This window comes from Argentina silus (assembly GCF_951799395.1).
Source record: "Argentina silus genome assembly, chromosome: 9".
NCBI lineage: Eukaryota > Metazoa > Chordata > Actinopteri > Argentiniformes > Argentinidae > Argentina > Argentina silus.
The window spans coordinates 19,050,351-19,071,362 of NC_139663.1; the positions used below are offsets into that span (position 1 = coordinate 19,050,351).

The 21,012-nt window shown below is 42.6% G+C and overlaps 2 protein-coding genes across 2 annotated transcripts; both read right to left on the minus strand.

The window, feature by feature from the left end:
* Positions 1-692: 692 nt before the first annotated feature.
* lin7b (lin-7 homolog B (C. elegans)) lies at positions 693-6,835 on the minus strand. The gene is made up of 7 exons (XM_083677157.1): positions 6,718-6,835; positions 6,348-6,547; positions 4,982-5,100; positions 4,505-4,576; positions 2,841-3,050; positions 2,005-2,168; positions 693-1,843 (listed from the first exon to the last, which is right to left on the minus strand). Exons 2-7 carry the CDS (start codon positions 6,421-6,423, stop codon positions 1,822-1,824), a joined length of 663 nt encoding a protein of 220 aa, XP_083533283.1. The 5' UTR covers positions 6,424-6,547; positions 6,718-6,835; the 3' UTR covers positions 693-1,821.
* A 2,176-nt stretch (positions 6,836-9,011) lies between these two features.
* snrnp70 (small nuclear ribonucleoprotein 70 (U1)) lies at positions 9,012-20,710 on the minus strand. Its single transcript, XM_083677169.1, is given in 11 exon segments — positions 9,012-10,492; positions 10,494-10,500; positions 11,033-11,132; positions 11,374-11,475; positions 16,473-16,554; positions 17,949-18,011; positions 18,246-18,310; positions 18,396-18,450; positions 18,627-18,689; positions 19,097-19,250; positions 20,527-20,710. Coding segments are annotated over 10 exon segments (1,494 nt in total). The 5' UTR covers positions 19,244-19,250; positions 20,527-20,710; the 3' UTR covers positions 9,012-9,682.
* Between the last annotated feature and the right edge of the window lie 302 nt (positions 20,711-21,012).

Here is a 21,012-nt window from a genome sequence, read left to right on the forward strand (position 1 = left end):
ATGCTAGCCATTGGTACTAGCTAGCATCCATCATGAAAATCGGCGATCCAGACCATTGAGATAAGATCCAGACATGTCAAGTGAACAGTTAATAACAAATATATGCTTTGCAAATATAGTTTGTATTTGCCTACTTTCTGTAACAAGCTAAGATTTTGACAACAGTGGCTGTACTGACTGTATTGATATGCTAATACCATAGTCAATTGAAACATTGGTCAAGAGGTATTACTTTTAAACACTATCACTCCACAATCCCTGCAGATTTGTCAAAGCCATTATAGGCTGTAGTACCGTGAAAATGTCATGTATCGCCTTTAGGTTTGTGTTTTCTGTCAATATAGTTTTTGCCATTGTTTGTGCTGTGAGATATCTGAGTAGCTGTTGCCGGTGCATAAGGTAATGGGGATCTGAATAAACCAAAAGATATCTCGACCCTGTTCGATATTTTCACTTCAAAACTGCCCTATAAACGGTTTCATTACTAGTCATGCTGAATTGTAACCAGATAACCTGCTGTAACATATATTTTGATGTAATGAGGGTTTGAGGAGGGTATGTCATCATTTCCTGTAGAAGTAGAACAACTCATACATACTCAAATAAAACACACACACAAGTACAACACATATTTCACACAGAAGACCAAATTCAAACCTTAACAGGCTTTATTTAATGAATAAATAAGTACATAAATTAACATACATAATGATATCAAAGCCTTGGAATGCTTACTTAGGAAGAAGTTGCCCATATCCACTGATGCAGGGTCAGATATTTGTCCTCCCGTATGGTTATGGGTGGATTGGGGGTAGGACATCTGTTCATAGATCTGTGGTCAAGGGGAACATCTCCCTTGAGTGCCAACCTATACTTCGCCACTATACTTGATAGTTATCAGTTGTTATCAAGGTACAGCGCAAAGGACAGTGAACACTGCTTATAGTGCCATACAGAATCGTCTCATATAGAATACAAAAGTAAATAGACCTATGCATTTGACTACATCCACCATGCTTACTTGGCTCCCCTAGGTTGTAACACTAAACTTATTGTTGCCGTATACGCTAGGATGCAGATTTTACACCGGGAGAACAAATCACATATTACAGGGTTTAAGGTTAAGCTAGGCAGTCTCCCGCTAACAGTTAGGAGGGCCGAGGTGGGGTATTATTCATGTCTAATTATGAACGTGACACATTGGCTCTCACACTAAACAGATTGCTGCCATATAAGTAAGGCCCTGAGAAATAATTGACTTGTTTTCTTCTTTGGTAGTTCCACAACCTAGCACCGAGAGGCACCGTCTCAAAATGTGAAGCTAGACACACAAGTTAGACTTCTGTTTGTTCCGTAATATACTCACAATACGACCGGGATGTATATAGACTTTTCTTTAAACAATGTTGATGAGAGTCTAATAAAAATCGCATTTTTTTTTTTTTATGTCACTGCATGTACAGAAGAAAACCTGCAGAACCGCCGGGACTGTGGAAGTACGTGCAGCGGCGCCTTATGGATAAGCTTTGAATGACATGGTGTGTGATGTGTGATGTGTCAGGTGGTCAATCATTTCTCAGGGCCCTACATATAAGCTACAGTATGATGCAGATTTTACACTGAGAGAAAAAAATAATATCAAGGGTTTAAGGATGAGCTTAGCAGTCTCTCGCTAACAGCTAGGAAGGGAGAGGTGGGTTATACTTCATGTCTTATTTGGACAGTTCACAAACATAAATAACAGGTCTAAGTTGGCTACTTTGGTTTCTCCGTCCTTATCTATCATCTGAGATGGGCTGGTCAACTGAGGGTAGGGATTGGCTAGCCCCGGGACTCCAGAGACCTATGTTAGGGAGAGAGAAAGAGAGGATTATCCCTACAACATACAGTCTGGCAGCTGTTGTACAGCTACATAGGTAAGCAATTATCACTGTGTGTTTGTGTGTGTGTGCATGCGTGTGTGTGTGTGTATGCGTGTGTGTGTGTGTGTGTGTGTTCACTCACGAGTAGCTGGTGTGCTGCTGGCGTCTCCTGGCGCTCCTCATCTTCTCGAAGCGGGCCTCCATCTCCTCCAGCACTTTGGGTGTGTACCTGACCACCAGCTTGACCGAGCCCTGGGCAGCCTTCAGCAGCTCCACCGCCTTCTCGTGGTGCTCCCCCTCCACGCTCTGCATCGACACACACACACACACAGAGGTGATTGTACACACACGTACACACACACACACACCACCCACATTAACATGTGAAATGTTTTCAAAAACAAACAAAAACAGTTTTTGAAAAAATATAAATTCCTATTGAAACGACTTCCATCTGTCCATTAATTTTTACCGTCAATGGATAGGCCGCGTAGAATATTTACAGAATGTGCAGTATCCTAGTTTAATGATGGTTTTTGTCTGTATCTAATAAAATGTTAGTTTCTCCACAATTATTGAGATCATGCTGAGAGTAACTCGTCTGCATGGCTTATAAACCTTTATAAACTTTGTAAAGGATGAGTTGTTACAAAGATAATATACTGCAAAACACTCTACAAAATGATGTATACATTATTGATGAATGCATTTACAATCATTTGCACCACATGAGTAACAGGTAGGTGTGATATTAATAACTAACTAAACTAATCTGTAATTTATACATGTAGTAACTAATAGTTTACTTAGCATTTAATAATGTTTATACATGTTGGAATCATTATTTGTTAATATTGAGTTCATCATCTATAAATGGTTTATAAATGGCTTATAAACCATTGAAGTGTTACCCATTATTTTTTGCAATGGTATTTATTTAATTCAATAATTGTATGACTGAAAGACGCCCCCTCGTACCACTCCGTTTACAGACAGCAGCTGGTCGCCCCTTTTCAGCCCCCCCTGCCTGTCTGCCACACCGCCAGGGATCACTCTGGAGATGTAGATGGGAGAATTCTGCTCCTTGCCCCCCATGATGTTGAAGCCCAGGCCCTCCTCTGTCTTGGGGAGCTCCACTACCCGAGGGTGGGCATGTCCCTCGCTGGCTGCGAACGCTGCCACTGTGGCCTAGGTAAAGAGGAAAAGAAGAGAGGGAGAGAAACAGAGGAAGTAAGAGAGAGACAGAAAGAATGACAGTGAGAATAATCATTTTGCATTTCTAAGCAATTATTGATATTTTGGATCAGAAGCCCATGGTTTCACACATGCTACTGCCCACATGGTAGCCATGAGGGTGAGATTGAAGGCAAACTTAAAATCTAAATATTAGCGATATTGAAGCGAAATAATAGTATCTGTTTATGTATGTACAAACTGAGTTTGAGGACATACTTTTTATAGAGCATGGAACTGTGATGCTCCCATGGCTTCCATTCTAACACTAAGGTCAATTGTTAGTCTGTAGCAAGCTAATGCAGTATATCTCCCAAAAGAGAGGGTCTACTACAGACACACTCTCCTGACAAATCACGAGTTTGGGTAGGTGGGGTTCAGAATGAAATGGAGGAATCAGAGGAATAACGATTATGGATGTTAACGTTTAAAATGTAAACATTTAACCAAATACCTTCTTGAGAAAATCCCTAAAGAAAAAACGTTAACATTTCATATTAAATAATGAATACCACATCAAACTGTCTATTTATGATAACCGAATATTGCCCCCAAATAACGCATTAGAGTACAGTAGGCCAGTGTTTAAAAGGTTCATACTGTCATCGCAACAGTGGTCTACATAATGCCACTGCTGCAGCAGACACGAGTTGTGAAGATGTGTGCTGCCGAAAGCCACCACAAGGTGGTGACAACAACGGCAAAGGATTTTATTTATTTACTTTTTTAATTCATCCTTTATTTATTCAGAAGTCCCTTTAAGACCAAGGTCTCTTTTTCAAGGGTGCCCTGATATATACATATCGCTATTATTTACAATAAAGATTTTAAAAAGGACTACAAGATGTATTGTTCTGCTGCTCTTTTTTGTAAATTTGTAAATTTGTTTGCTATTTTGTTAATATTTTGCTATTTTGTAAATTTCTTGTCAATATTTGCTATTTATTTTTTATGTCCATGCACCAACCTCACCAAGTCAATTTCCTGTATGTGAAAATATACTTGGCCAAATAAAATAATTCTAATTCTGATTCTGATTCTGATTTACACAGGCAATACAATTTTCTTTTTACAGACAACAATCAATTATAACAACAGTACTTCTCCACTGAGGAATCCTTAATCAGTATTCCTAAAATGGCCCAATGATACTAAAGCGTATCCTGTAGGTCATTCCATGCCCGAGGAGCACAATGACTAAAGGCAGTTCTAACCAGCTCAGACGAGACATTTGGATTCCGCATTCAGCATTCAGTAATACTTGGATTGTAACTGTCTCTCTCTCACTCATTATTGGGAGTTGTGCCACACATCTTCTTATCTTTTCAGAATCTCAGTTGACTGAGAGCAAAAATGCCAAAAATGCTGTGTGTGTGTGTGTGTGTGTGTGTGTGTGTGTGTGTTACTACCTTTGCAGTCGCCTGGGCACGCACCTCTGGGCCCCCCACGATGTCAAGAGTGTCATAGAGCTGCTCGTAAACCTGTCAAAAGAAGGGAGGAGATGGGGGGGATAAACAATGAAACAGCTGGGTCATAGAAATGGCTGGGCATGCACTGAGAAAAGTTTAATTACATTTTCCTGGATACTGTTCAATTATATTTAGCTGTTTATACTGTCAACACAGATGTCATAACGCTGTGTATCAAGTTGGTGTGGCACACAAAGTGTGGGGTGGAGTTTTGTAATGTAGTCAGTGCCGGCCAGTCCATTAGGGCAATAGGGGCGGTAATAAAAAATGTTTTTCAAAAATGATGTTTGTAATACTCTTAAAAGTGTAGCCTATACATTTTACTTAAAAGCAATGGTCCAAACGATTTTTTCAGTAGGCTTACTTTTGCGGCGGCTTATGGCTAGCTGTTATGGGAAGAACTGCATTATGTTGTACCTCTCTGATGGCGGCGCAGAACTTGCTCTGCAGGACCCTCTGCAGGGCCTGGAGTTTGGGAGGGGGCAGCTCCCCGCTCCTCTGTAGCCTGTCCAGCAGCTCTATCACCCTGCATACATCTGGCATGGAGAGAGGGAGGAGAGGACGGTGGAGGATGGAGAGTTAAACAAGGGTAGACCATGAGCTTACCCAAGGCTAATATTTGTGCAGGTGTTCAATGCCTAAGTGTGCTCATCAGCAAAGATAAGACAAGATATTTTGACAGGATGACAGCTTATTTTGACCATTTTTAGCGTAGTTTTCTGTCACATTTCTTTTAAAGGACACACATACCTGGCACACTTTTGTCATGTGTGTGTCCTCTACACTCAAACATTATAAACCATCATTGGTCTTACTGCACCAATAATATATTCAGGTATGGCCATTCAAAATGAGTGTGTTTTTGGCCTTAAAGCGATAAAGGGTGGGTTGAAGACCAAGACCAAAGGGTATAAGATCAAATCTGTGATGGCCCTATAACAAAAAATGCTCCCTAAGACCTGCTCTGTGTCAAATGTGGTGCTTTTATTACAAAAGGCACAATATCTTCCGAATGTGGCCTCTAGTTGGCCCACTAATAGTTGAACTACAACACTGAGGAGGAGTAGCATGCAGAAGAATTGGAATAATAATAATGCAAGCCCACTCACAATAATAATAATAATAATAATAATAATAATAATAATAAAAAGAAGAACATTAAGCATGACAAATAATAGTAGTGTGTTGCTTCGCAAGCCCACTAATTATGATCAAATGTAAGGTAAATGATAGTAAAATATACCGAATTTCTTCAGGTGTGAGTTAGTGGGGCACTAGGGGGAAAGGTTAAGACACCCTGGGTATGCAACATTGACTAGTGTAGGGCATGTTCAGGGCGGGATGGCTACGTCGTACGTAAAACTGTGCACTATTATCAATCGAAATGATCGCAGCTATTGCCTTAGACTAGTTGGAATAGGACGATTCATGTGCTTAGAAATAGAAAATTGAATGGATGAATCCGACCAACAGTAAATGCGCTTTTGACCTGCTCACTAATCCGCACGGTTCGTGGACACTGCATCTATAGAAATAAATGCACTACATTGGCCAGCATCAGTAAGCTTTTCTACGTGAGATTTAATTGTCATTTGAATGAGAATTGCGATCTGACTGTATGTTATTAATTAATGTTGATCTTGAAAGATTAGGCTATGATGGGTTAATAGATATCTTAATAAATAAACAAACAAGCTACTCTTTCTGTATCCGTCTGATTTTGGAACTGCTTGTCCGAATGGTGCAAATGGTTGAACATATATGTTGTGCCCAGTTCGCCTACCTCTCTCTAGGCAGAGCGGCTCTGTCATCGTCGCCATGTCTGTTTCCTTTCCAGAATGATAATACGATGACATCATTGCGAGGCTTCTTCTCTGGCACTGCGGTGAAGGGGTGGACGTGATTGGAGAGCCGAGGGATGATATACAGGATTGTCCTGTTCACCACACTAGTGGAATCACACAATGACGATAGGCTTTCCGTCTGATCCAAGACACAAAAATAAACGAACAAAGCGGCGGGTTACAGGAAAACACGTCTTTGGGATCACTTCACAAAGAAACTGTGCACCTGCCAAGCGTTGCTGGAGAGAAAAGGCAACTCAATGAATTACGCAAATACTACGTAAAGCGCAATTCACACGTAGAACGTACATTTTACGTGCGTAAATAGAGGCTTCGGTCCGATCGTCTAAATGACAGCAATCGTCCCCTTCACTTGCTCAGTTGAGACTCGGGTGACAGACATGGGTCAATCAAATAAGAATGCAGTGATAACCCAGGAGAAACGACACAGGAATGATTTGAAAGCTGAGCATTTGTTCATTCAAGAAAATGTACTTCAGTTTGTAGCAGTACTTCAGAGTACTTTACTCAAAAATAATTTTCAAGTATGTCTCATCAGCCTGACGTCACCACAACATGTAACGTTCCAGCCGTTGTAAAGATAAATCCGACTGGCGCTCAGATGCTTCACCAGAAATAGATGCCCACGTCTATTTCTGTATCATTTCCGGGTTTTGATATTGCGCAACAATCTGAATTATGAGTGCATGTGTGCAATTTAATAGATTTTTTTTTTCGCACGCAATTTAGCTAATAGCCTTCGCGCTTGTATTTATGGATTGTAAATGTAGTTAGTATTTATCAAATTAAACATTAGGCAGCCATAAGCACTCTTAAACTCGATCATTAAAATCTAATCACCCCAGTAAATGTTCACACCGAGTCAGATTTCCACAACGTGATTTTATTTTATTGATTGAGTTGAACAGCGGTTATGACTGCCTAATTTTTAATTGGATAAATACTGTAGCGGCTCTCTACATTACATAAAGCTAGCTCAATACATTTTAGCTAAATTACACCTAATTTACAATCCATAAATACAAATGCATATTAGCTAAATTACAACAAGTTTGCGATCCATAAATACAAATGCATATTAGCTAAATTACAACAAGTTTGCGATCCATAAATACAAATGCATAGTAGCTCAATTGTACCTGAACAAATCCATTAAATACACATGCACTCATAATTCAGATTATTGTGCAATATCAAAACCCGGAAATTATGCGCCGAGCATCTGAGCACGCTACCCGAGCATATGTGCACCCTGAACACTACCCGAGCCATCTGCGCACCCGTGTCGGATTTATCCCGACACCGACTACACTAGATAGCTAGTCCTAGAGCTGCTGCTGATCATCCAATGCCTTTCTCATTGGTTAGGCTTAACATTATGGTTTTCAGATCTAATGTCATCCCGTGGCCCTGTTCCGAGGCAATGTGCCACTGCTTGTTGGGTCGGAAAGAAAGATAGTAGCTAGTTCAGGTCTTTCTGGGTTGGAAAGAGTTGAAGAACAAATGTTTCTATAATATCTTCATGTATGGTTCTTCTACACTTCCATAAGTATTAGGACAAATAAGCACCTTGCCTTCTTTTGCCGCTATACTCCACAATTTGGTATGTTAAATAAAACAATGAACATTAATTGTTTTTTAAACAATGAACATATTAAAATGTTAATTAAATACCGTAGTTGGAAGTCAGGTATAAAACAGAAGTAGAGCACAGATTCTTGCTCTTTTCTCTTGGTCTTGATGTGTGATCTCAGCTGAACCTGTGAGTACTTTAAAAGTGACCATGTGGTCATTTCTCTCTATCTATCTATCATTAACATGAGGGTAGTATGTAACATTTCTCTATGACGTATTTGCATTAATAATTGTATTAGTTTACAGTATTATTAAAGCCTCATTTGATTCATTCTAATGTGATTATTCTTGCACTAATCAGCACAAACTCAACAATTCTTTGCACATAGTATTTTTAAATTCCAAGTAATTTAATTAACACTATCTGGAGGGACCACCAATAGTCAGCAGTCAGTAAAGCAGTCACAGCTCGTCACCACTTCACGTCTTCATAACTGTCTGCTGCAGCAGACAGACCACAGTTGCGAATACCCTTTAAAACACTGGCCTACTATAACCCCATGACAATATGAAAACACCATACCAATTTCATACAGATAGCCTGGACATTTTGGACTGGCTTTAACTGAATTAATTTGTTTTTTATGGGTCAAATAGTAAATGACTTAGAAAGGAGAACATCTCAATAAGGGCATAAACATTAAGTGTACTTTGCTTTTTTCATAAATTGCCAAATTAGTATTCAAGTTGCATTTATGAAAATATGCACAACATTATTGATATTTGAGTCAACTCTGCTCTAGTGCCATCTTCTATCAATCTTATTGTAATGCATGTAGAACTCTGTTCATGTCTGATGAAAATGACATTGTTTTTCTGCCCTCCAAATGGTGTTGTGAAAACGCAGGAAAGTTGCTTTAAATGAAGTTGTGAACGTATTGACTTTTCCCCATCCCAACTAGTCCAACTATTTGGCTGAAAAAAAAAGAATTAACGATTGCACATTTAAAAAAAACAAAACCTTTATTTAGAGAGAATTATGTTGCTTAACAGAACAATTCCATTCAGAGTTTTGCAAACATTTGTGAACACATGTCCTTCAATTATTTCAAACTAATCACTGTATACAATTGCCAAAGGGAAGAAATATGGGTCCAGTTTTGTGAGAAGTACTGAAGAGCTCTGGGTTGTACTACGGTAAAAACAAAAACAATAAGGCCTCCAAAGGAAAAAAAAAACAAGCATGATAAAATATGGCTACATCCTCACAGGTTCTTGAATTTCTACAAAAGTTCAAACCTTAAGAATGCAGACCCACCCAACTCTGCCACAGCGGAGAAACACCATAGCAACCCAGGTCAAATGATAAAAGACGTAACGATTTGTGACATGGGTTCAACATCAAGACAATGAGTGAGGACTGACTAACCCCCATTTTCCTTTAGTGGTCGGTCAGTCAACTATGAATACTATGACTTTGCTAAATCGAAACATACCTAACCAATAAGTGGACTGCCGTTTCCTATGCCTACTCTGTCGTTTGGTAGTTGTGCTAGTGGGGCAGAAGTTCAATACAGTATCATTCACACAAACAGGAGGGGAAGGTGCAGCTTTGAGATGCATGTGTGTTTAGAAATTGGACATGGGTGTGCAGAAGATGGCCACGCCCACCGCACTCTCAGTACTCGTCTCCCTGGGCCTCCATTTTGTAGCCGTTCTCGTTGGAGACATAGCCCTCCCCAGACTGCACCGACTCCTGGTCCATCATCATTCCGTCCTGGCTGTTCTCCTCCGGCTGGGGGAGCGCCTCTCCTTCCTCCCCGTTGCCCATGTCATCCTGCTCTGCCAGTGGCATGCCGGCGGCATGCCTGTCCTCCCTACGATCCCCAGTGCCCCTCTCCCTGTCCCCGCGATCCCTCTTGTGCTCCCTGTCGCGATCCCTGTCACCCCTGCGCCTCTCCCTGTCACGGTCCTTGTCCCTGTGGCTGCGCCTCCTATCGCGGTCTCGATCCCTCTCTTTGTCCCGCTCTCTCCCACGCTCTTCTCCTCCCTCTGCCCCTTCCTCACCCCCACTGGGATCCTCAGGCATCCGTTCCCCTCCCTCACCCATCATGCCATCCCCTAGGCCCATGGCACCACCCCCCTCCCCCCCATCTCCACCTTTGGCCCTCTCCCGGTCCCTCTTGCGCTCTCGGCTGCGGCTCCTCCTCTTCCTGTCCCTGTCCCTGCTTCTCTCCCTGCTGCGGCTGTCACCCCCTGCTCCCCCACCGCCCCCCCGCTCCCTCTCTCGGTCGCGGCGCCTGCTGCTCCCGCCGCCGCCACTCTCTTCCCCAGGCCCCGCCAGGGCCATTCCCGGGCCCCTGTCACCCCTTTCCCTCTCCCGGGAGCGGGAGCTACGCCTACGTCTTTCTCGGGAGCGGGATCGCCGCCTCTCACCACGATCTCCCTTCTCCCTTTCGCGCTCCCGACTGCGCTCTCTCCGTTCGCCTCCTCCTCCTCCACCACCTCCTCCTCCACCACCACCACCACCTCCTCCTCCTCCTCCTGCTGCTCCCCGCTCACGCTCCCGCTCCCTGGGGTGGGCAGAGAAAAAGAAAATACAACCGTTCATTAATACTGCCCTATAGAGAAAGTAGTCAGTCAAAACACACAAACAGCCAACCCCAAATCAAGGGAAGCATGTTCCAACAGGTGGCCCAATGCAAGGGAGTATGGGAAAAAACATAGGATATATGCTGCTAATGTGGATTATCACTGGACACGCAAAAACACATGTGCAGCACAGCTTTTGGCCGGTAAACATAATGAAAAGTCGATAAATACAATTGTTGTCGGCCAAATTGTCCGGGAGAAGATAAAAAACAGTCCGAACAGATTTATCCATGTAATATGATCAATAATACATACTAAGATATATTTATTTAGACACTCGATACAGCGCGTTGTGGACAATTTACCAACGTGTTTAATAAGACATCTTTTCAAAGGAAACATCTGTGGCACAAGGTGGGGCAGTGGAATAACTCACCCTCCGATGGGCCGGTCGTCGTAGCGTGAGGTGTCGTCTCTTCCAGAGTGCTTGATGTTGACGTCTGCCCCGCCTCTCCTGGTTCCACCCAGACCACCACCTGGTTGGAGACAAACAATCAAGAGTTCATGGTGAACCAATGACAAACCACAGGAATCAGCAAATCAAAAGATACACCCACTGAAATTAATTCTATTAGAGCTGAAGTTGCAGTGTAAAATCGAGCACTCGCACATTTATGAAAAAAAACTCAATAGGGACCAGTTTGGAAGACTAGTCCAAAGGACAGCTAATAAAAGACAGACAGACAGACAGACACAGACAGAGACAGACAGACTCACCTAGCCTGCGGGGCTGCCATCCTTTCACAGTACGACCTCTCTCCACGTCCACCAGCACTCTCCTTGCATCGATTTTCTTCCCGTCCGCATGCTTGTAGGCGGCTGGAGGGGGTGAATGGAGAGAGTGGAGACTGGAGTAAGTTGCAGTACCAGTTTGCCATCGTGGCCAAGAAAACAAGACTCCATGAGAATACTGACCCGGAGCAGGTGAGCTTGTAGGGGCTGCTCTCTGGGCAAAACCTGTAAGTAGGGTACTGTAGTTGACCTTTTCCCACCACACCCCAGGTGTGTGTTACTAGATTTGGCATTTACCTGTAAAATCTCAATACAGGACCACAGGTCTTGGAAGCTTGTGTTGGACACATTATTTATGCATTTTCCCTGGAATAACGAAGTAGCCAGTGACAGGCTTAAACCTTGGGAATGAAGAGCATACAAGCCCTTCTGAGTTAATTTGAAATAGGTATCCAATTTTTACCACAGATAAAATGGATCCGTGAAGATGCATAATAAAATGTGTGAAAGCATTGATTGTCTCATTACACTCCATGCATTCTATCAAAACGTTGAACTTATTTGAATGCTGATGGTCTTGAGGCATTGGGCAAGACCATCACTGGAGGATCGCGGCCCAAGGATGGGTCCTTTGGAGCACCTGCAGGATTCAACCAGTCTAAAATCACGGTTCACAGAATTGTGATGCCAAACTTACACCCTAGCACTCACTTACTTCACTGTGATACGCAGAACCAATAATCTCCTAAATAGGTTATTTTAAGAGTTGTGTTAGTTTCATATTACCACAAAACATGTGTTTAAAAATATAATATAATATAATAAATCCTTGTCCGTTACTGGATCTTTAATTTTTTTTTCACCTCCCGTTTGGGGCTCGAAATGGAGCTATAGTCCACGTATTATATACACAGTACATACACATAGTACATACATGTACTATACATCACATCACTCACTTACCTGGCAATACAGTTGGCTGTAATGCCAACTTTTCAAAAAAGCTATTTCCTCGTTGAGGATTTTCTCTTTTTGAGAATGAGTGTCTTTTTAAAAGTCCTTCCAGCAAAAAAGAGACACCATACTGTATGGTTAATATAGACATTTAGTGTCTTAGAAACTAGTTTCAATATTCTACATGCAGCTGCCATGTGTGGTGCAAAAGTTCTTTATTTTTTTTAAACCAGTGGCTGACGGGATAATTTGTATAATTTCAAATCACTTGGTGTCAAGTTAATATTAAAAAGACAGGTCTGATGGGCATTACCAACAGGTCATCTGTACAAAACAACTACTTATACAAAACAGCTTTTTGTACACTTACAGTTCCTGGATATAAGTTGGATAACTATACTGAGAACGAGAGCAAAAATGCTTTAGTGATTTTGAAAATGCCAATCCCTTTCACAACTTTGAAATGTAAGGGTTCTTCATGCTTGTGTTTATTCAATAGCAAAGGACAACAGGAAGTAAACAGTAACTGCAGTCATAATAGATCAGAAGGTGATTATTACAACAGAAAATATGGCGTTCATGAGTAGAGAAACACACATAATTTTGATCGTGAATCTCCAGAGACTATTTCCTGAACATCCATGGCTGTTGCAAATGTATCCTTTTAAGTCACGTGGCCACTTGTGGAATGCGTCGTAGAGATAACGCTTATATACTTGAAATAGGACATTTCATGGCAAACTCCAGCAGGAAGTGCAGTTGTGTGCATATTCACTGAAACAGCACACAACATCACAAACCTTTTACCACAAAGGACCAGAGGAGGCATCACCTCCCCAGTCAAACTGACCCCCACCTCACTTACCACAGTGTACATCACACCACATTCTTGCCAGGTGTACTGGGGGGTTTCTACACAGAATGACAAGAACAACCAACACTGCTGATCACGAGGCACGTCCTGTGATTGAACTAACGATGGCAAGAGGACACCACTGCTGGTCTGGTGCTGTTCACCCAAACCCCCACCCTGATGGTTCGGTCAGAAATAAAACACCACTCACAAGTTGGTTTAAGAGTTTCTGAAAATTTACTGTCAGTCAATGTCAGAATACAGGGCCTCACATGGCAATGGCTTTCACACCAACATACCTTTTAATACATGTTGTACTCTGAACCACATAAGGAGTTGCCTTACATACAACCCCCCTATTTGTAATAGGTTCTACTTGCTGGGGGTGGGGGGAGTGGGGGGTGGGGGGACACACAACGATATGAGGACCATGTTCACATACCTTTGTGAGGCTTTGAGAGCTGCTGGGTACGTTTCACCTTCAACTAGCTTACCACTGAGAGTACTGTTGGAACCATCGGGCTTCCAGTAGCCAGTCACCTTCTGCCACTGCCAAACTTGTACCACTCCCTTATGACTTAGTCCAAAACACAAACACACACACACTTTGCCCTCAGACACTGTCTTGGAATCCATCTCTTTAGACCGAAGAATTCGGCGAGATCCAGATGACCCATCGTGGGCGTAGCTACACTGGTCTGTTGTGGTGGCGATCCAATGGGAAACAGCACAGAGGACCCAGGGGGGCTGGCCTTAGCGTAACCTTTCATATCCACTCAAGAGGGCCTTACCATAACCTCTCACTGTAAACATCCAATCAGAGGGCCTTACCAGAACCCCCCATTCTTATAGCCAATCAGAGGGCCTTACCAGAACCCCTGTATATCACAACAATTTAACAACAACACCATACAGGTTTATACTAATCAGGGGGCCTTACCACAACCCCCGTTCCCTGGATATAGCAAATAAGACTTCACTATCCTTTACAGAGGGAGGGCCTTACCAAAACCCCTCAGTCCTAACCAATACTGGTTTGTCTTACCACAAACCATAACATTCTCATCCAATCACATTACTTAACTCAAAGGGGTTACCTTACCATAACCCCATGAAACTAGGCTGTACAATCTTACTATAAGCACACATACAGTGCATACAAAGATGTGTTTACAAAGTAAAGAAAAACTAAAATCAAGTTTGAAAATAAGTGTACACTGGAGATTAAATGTTATGACTGATTTCTCCCCTGATTTCTAGCAGGTCTAGTAATGGAAGTTCCATCGTCTACATTAACATGATCCCTCGTTGTGATCTATGGCAATGTGGGTGGGATGACTGAAATCATGTCTGCTCTTCCTCCTTTATCATCTGTATGATTGTGTCGTGTCCTCTGGTCTCTTATTTTAGAAATGCTGTGTGTGTGTGTGTGTGTGCATAAATATGTGTCCTAGAGTAAAAGCGGTTGAGTCCCATCGTAAACCTATTCCATTAAAGCCAGCTTGACTCTCAAATACACAACCGAGAAATGTACTTTATGCTTTTAATACTTTACAAATTGATTTAAGCTTGGACAGGTGGTCATTTTGAAGAAATGTTGTGGAGAGGATTCTGTCCCTTAATGTTTATGCATGAGGCAACCCGACAAAAGTCTCATAAGACTTATAAAGTCAAATAAGAGTAAAAGTACTTGTGTTTAAGGGTTCGGTTTTAGAGAAAATCTCAATTAATCCGAGGTGGCTTTAACACAAAAGGCAAAGTCATCGGGCACCGGTTAATAAAATGTCCTTGGGTGCGTTCAATGGTCAAAGCACTTGCTTCATATTTTCCCAATGTCATCCAAAGCAAAAACTTGTTTCAAAACTGGGCTTTGCCCATTGAACGTAGCTCCTCTTTCCTAAATAGGATATGGAGGGAGGAAAGAAATCTTACCCATCATACAAACCCATTATACCAACCATATACTGAGCTGTGGTAGTAGGGTGTAGATGTATCATAACCATCACCATCATCTGCAAGCCAGCTCTGGGCAATAGCCATCACAGATAGGCGGCTGCAGTGGCAATGAGAACAACACACAGTTAATACACTGCATCCCCACTCTAAGTCAACCCTAACTGCATCAGAAGATACCAGGGGTGGGCAACCCTGGTCCTGGAGAACCACACTACTCCCTGGTTCAATCGTGTTAGCACCCTACGATGTGTAGCTCACAACCTGGGAGGTTCCAGAATGAAATCGGGACATCGTTTAACCAAATTACATCTGGAACTCCCAGATGTCGCGACGACTCGTCAGTTGAACGATCGATGAGATCTGAGCAAATTTCCAGTGGGCATAGTTCAGCTCACCATGACCAGGGTTGAGGACCACTGATAAGAGCTTTTAAAAACAGGCCTAGCGTCACACAAAAGCACAGAAATGAGGGCACCCAAAGCTAACCAGTCATTATGAACATACAAGCTACGACTTACTCCCAATTGTATGACCTTGAGCTTACCATTGATGGTCCGACCAGCAAACCGGCTCTTCCATAGATGATTTACCACTCCTAACTACAGGCCTGTCCTACAGCAGGCCAAGGCATTCAAGTTGACCGAAGAACACTGTTAAAAGATGTCTGTGCATCTAAAAAGGCCTGGCCTACACCTGCTCACCCATCCCACCTCCCTTGACTCCTGTTGAAAGGCATAGAATGCCATTAATAATACTTTATACCCACAAGTGCAGTACAGAAACAAACTCTCACAACCACACTTTAGTTGGTTAATCATGCGACACAAACTCAGGCAAGTCACTCATTCCGCATATAGTTCCCTCTGTCACTGTCATAGCATGGGGTGAAACAAAGCGTGACTGCATTGGATAAATCCTGTTTGCCTTCTTTTAACCTGGATAGACTCCAGGTACAGCAAATTCATCAACTAAGCTGCACTCCTGTACAAGGCAGCCTCCACCTACAGTCGAGCACCACCACGGACACGTTAAGCTGCTGACGCAGTAGATGAGACGGGGCCCCACCTCAACATTTAGCCTCTTCACCGAGGTATTTAGGAGCATACGCCAGCACCCTCTGCAGCCGGAGTTTACGGTACGGCATCTGAGGTAACGGCTAATCTCAAACGGTTCATAACCTCCTATTACCGCAGTCTTTAACCTGGTTTAGACACGTCGATAAGATACACTAACCGCTCTGCGAACGCTACGACCGTTAAAACTCTCCGCTGAAGAGGTGTGTTAAAGGGGCAGACGGACGGTTGTTTCTCGGGGTACTTACAGTGCATGTCTCTCTCGTGCTCATACTCGATGAAGGCGTAGCCTCTCGGCTTCTGCGTCCTCTTATTGTAGACGATGTAGATCTGGAGGAAGGAGACGGCGAGGTGAGGGACTAAGACGGCCCAGGACATAAATTGAACACTGCCGAACCACACAGAGCGCTGCTACTACTACTACAAGGCTGCGTCAAACAGAATGTAATGTAGGCCGTCACATTACATCCAGGTCCATGTGATCACCATGCCTGCTAGCTTATACATAACGTTAGCTAGAGAACCAGCTGCAGAAAACATCATGCTTCATTCCTCAAATAGACCACTGATGATTGCTAGCTATCAGTTTCAGTGAATCCTACCTTTGATGCAGCCTCCTGCTGAAGCAACAATCTCCTATCATTGGTTCTTTTTTAATAGACAGACGGAAAGTTTCCGATTGTTAATATGGGCCTGACTAACCCCTGGAGTGGAAACGTTCCATTACGTTCAATGCTGTCGGAGTAACTAGTTATATTGACCCACGAAGCCAGCTAATGTTGAGTTGGTAACTTGTTACATGGCTATATGCTTCTTTTCAAAGCTGTTTGTTTACTTGTTTTAACCTGAGTGGGCATTTTGAATGTCTCATGACGTTTTAACAGCTAGTGAACATGAAAGTTGTGTGGTCCACCTGGAGAAAATCCTAGGTTTTTTGGCAGTCATGGGAGAGACTAGGAAACTGAGATCAACACGTTATTGGAAGAGGTAATAACTATTCAGACTAAGGACTGGTACTTGTATTTTCAGATTAAGCGGAAAGACCAATAGCATAGATTTTTCCAATTTTGGTGATGCTAATTTCATCTGCCTTAATCTAAATGTGAATAAAATTCGACAAATCAGTTTTAATTGGACTATCCCTTTAACTGCCCTGGGTTCCCAGAACACTTTGAGGGTCCCTAAATATCACTGATCTGATTAAAACATGTTTTTTTATGGCTCCATAACAGGTTTATGTTCTATAGACAAAAGTAATATACCTGTAATCTCTTGTGGACCTAACTGTGAAAGCTAATGTACTTACTGTAAAACTATTTCACAGCTAGCCAGCCACTCTCCTTATACAATGTCCAATGATTTTCAAATATAAAAATGAATTTCCAGCTAAATAACCTGGTATTAAATGGTAATCTTGCAAATCTAGACTTAACTGTGCCACTGAAGCTGACAATCAATAGTGGCAAGCCGACTGTTATGAGTTTGTCAAGTAAGTTTTTATTTATTTTTATAATGTAATGGCTGGTATTCCATCTGGTTGACGTGAGGATGAGGACATGTTGTCATTACTTTTCAGGGCTCTGGAGTGCAACCGTTTTACAATCATTTCACTTTGCTGTGCGATTGAGTGAAAAACACCAAATTGCCCCCAGCTGTCCAGAACGTCCAGAATTCCGGCAACAGTAGTCGCCAGGGCAATTAGTTAAGGAGACAAAGCCACTTACCCTTTTGATGGGTCCATAGACCTCAAACTCGCGGCGAAGCTTGGACTCCGTGGTGTCATAGTTCTGTAACAATGACAACACTTAATAGCTGGCATAACATTTCCAATTCAGGAATTCTCTTTTTTTGCTTCTAATATAAATGCCCCATTCACAATAATTGAATTGTAAGACTCTACAGGAAACCTTAATTTCCTTGAATCATGGTCCTAGGATTGTCTTGTACTCACTAATACAGGCCCTTATCCTACCAAATTAACCATTGATTCCTCAAGATTGATTAATGTATAATACACTTACCACTCTGGCCACAAACAGGGTTTTGAAGGCATCCCCTTGTGCATTCGGGTCATTGTGGGGATCCCCTAGAAAAGTATAGACGCAAATTATAAAATCTGACACCACCTAAAAAGCAGGCCATGAATGCCCCGTTTTCCCGTGTGAACTTACAGAGCTTCAATTCTGTCTCCACGACTGTCTGTCTCCTCTCAATTTTCTCTCTCCTCTGTGACACAGAAACACACACAGGCTCTTTATGGCACACTCTACAAAATGGTTAATGTAATTGACAATGGAGGCCATCCGTCTTGAACAGGCTCCATTGTTCAATTCCACTCTGCATTGCGGGTGAAACCCAAGGCATACTATAAAACACCATTCCCACACTTCAGATGTTCTTACCTTTCTCTCCAGTCTCTCATCACGGGTCTCTGCCCTAGTAGGAGGAGGGGCATCTCTGGGGTCCTATCAAGTGAAGGAGGCATAAAACAGGCCCTTGTTATGGGGGGAACCCCTTCAGTGCCAGCAGTTCAACTGTATTAATCCCATTGAATTCTGTAAACCTTGCAATATACAGTGCCCTCCATTATAATTGGAAAGGAAGCATTGTGTCTTCTTTTAGCTCTATACTCCCAACAGTATGAATTTGAAAACAAACTGTGGTCAAAACATAGCCCCTGCGAGTCATAGTGAAAGCGAGAAGCAGTCGTGAGAGAGTCCTCTGGCTTCATACTATGCATCTGTAGCATCATGAACTGCAATACAAATGTGATTGCTTCGTGGTTTGTCCTATAATAAGGGACTGTTTTGTTTCTTATCAAATATCTTTCTAATCCACGTATGAATGCCATCATATGACGGCTTTGCCATACCTCAAACTGCCTTATGAAGGGAGCAATGCCGCAGTAGGGCTGGTTATGATGTTTCTCATGGGGAAGCTTCTCCAACTGGGTCAGAAACGGTATGGGGTCCCGCGGCGCAAACAGGGCCAACAGATTAGGGGGCAAAAACTGGGTCATCTTTCACCTGAAGAGTAATTGCAGTTCGTTAGCAGTTAGTACAAATGCATTGGAGTCGAAGATAGTGTGGCTAAGCTAGACATAGCTAGATTCGTTACATCACACGGCTATGTATATAGTCTAGCTAAGCTATAGTCGAAGCGTATTAGCTAGCAAACACCAGAGCAACATGCGTTGACTAAGGCAAAATGAACAAACTAAACCATGTAAGGCAAATATATATATACCATCGCCGTCGAGCGAGCCTATGTATTATTCAAGCCAGGTAGCGCACTTAGCTCGCTACCCTCTGAACTAGAGTCGGGCAAGCATTCGTCGCTTTACAACGATTCTTGTTCAGGGTTCACCGTGTCTATCTATACCTTTCTTCTTCCCAGCCAGTCCGCTGCAGAGTTAGCTGGCTAGAAAGCTACCAACAACTCTTCCGATACTGACTGACTGTCCAAAAATACCCCGTTTCAGTTTAGCTCAGCGAGGCAGACAATTGACTCCACCCTGCCGACAGGCATTATTCGGTAGTCAACCAATTTAATAAACGCAATCTTAATATATGGCCCAATTACGAGGTCTTTCAGTTTGTCCACGCGTCCTATCCTCGTCTCATTCTATAAGGACAGGTGGAACGCGGTAGACAGCTAAGCTACAAACGTTTGGGACACAGTAGTACTCGTTGTCTCCGTATGGAGGCTTACCATATCAGGGCTATATCCGAGTACACTATCGGTTCTCCGCCTGGGTTGAAGAATACGTAGGCTCGCTAGCTAACTGTGTTTAGTGATCCTACATGCTACCGTAGCTAGCTAGCTAACTGTGTACAGTGGATCCTACATGCTACCGTAGCTAGCTAACTGTGTACAGTGGATCCTACATGCTACCGTAGCTAGCTAACTGTGTACAGTGGATCCTACATGCTACCGTAGCTATCTAGCTAACTGTGTACAGTGGATCCTACATGCTACCGTAGCTATCTAGCTAACTGTGTACAGTGGATCCTACATGCTACCGTAGCTAGCTAACTGTGTACAGTGGATCCTACATGCTACCGTAGCTAGCTAACTGTGTACAGTGGATCCTACATGCTACCGTAGCTATCTAGCTAACTGTGTACAGTGGATCCTACATGCTACCGTAGCTATCTAGCTAACTGTGTACAGTGGATCCTACATGCTACCGTAGCTATCTAGCTAACTGTGTACAGTGGATCCTACATGCTACCGTAGCTAGCTAAACGCTCCACCCCACAGCAAAAACGTTGGCCCTCGTGCACCACACAGCTCACTCACCTCAACTCTTCATTCAATCCCTTTTAAAACTCCGTGAGCCCGAAGCAGGGAACTTGAAGTGAGTGTGTACTCTCGTTTTAAATGGGCGATGTTCTCCCACAGACACTCGATAAGAAGTACCTGAGCAAAGGCAAATATTTTTTCTGAAATGTTGCTATCTGCTTCCAGTCAGTATAAAGACGAATTGTCTTCACCATAAAATGGCGGGAGGCCGTAAATCGACTACTACTATATTGACATTTGACGACACTTTGCAGCAGATGGATTTATCCCACGGTAGACGCTAAGCCTTTAAAAAAAATGTGCGACAACAAAAGCATCTTAGGGATACATAAACACGAAAAAATGAGCTGACAAGAAATGAAATAAAAATAAGAATATAACCCGTTAATAATTAGAGACAAATTAAAATAATTAAAAGACATAGAGCTGGTTTGACTTCAAAATTGAACCCGGCTAGAATTCAGACGAGGCTAGGCGAGAACA

Coding starts and splice junctions, on each gene's coding strand:
- lin7b (XM_083677157.1), bottom strand. CDS start 6,423: ATGATGTCATCGTATTATCATTCTGGAAAGGAAACAGACATGGCGACG. Junction 2,169..2,840: donor TGCTGTCTGTAAACGGAGTG/GTACGAGGGGGC, acceptor GTGTCGATGCAG/AGCGTGGAGGGGGAGCACCA. Junction 1,844..2,004: donor CAGCAGCACACCAGCTACTC/GTGAGTGAACAC, acceptor TCCCTAACATAG/GTCTCTGGAGTCCCGGGGCT.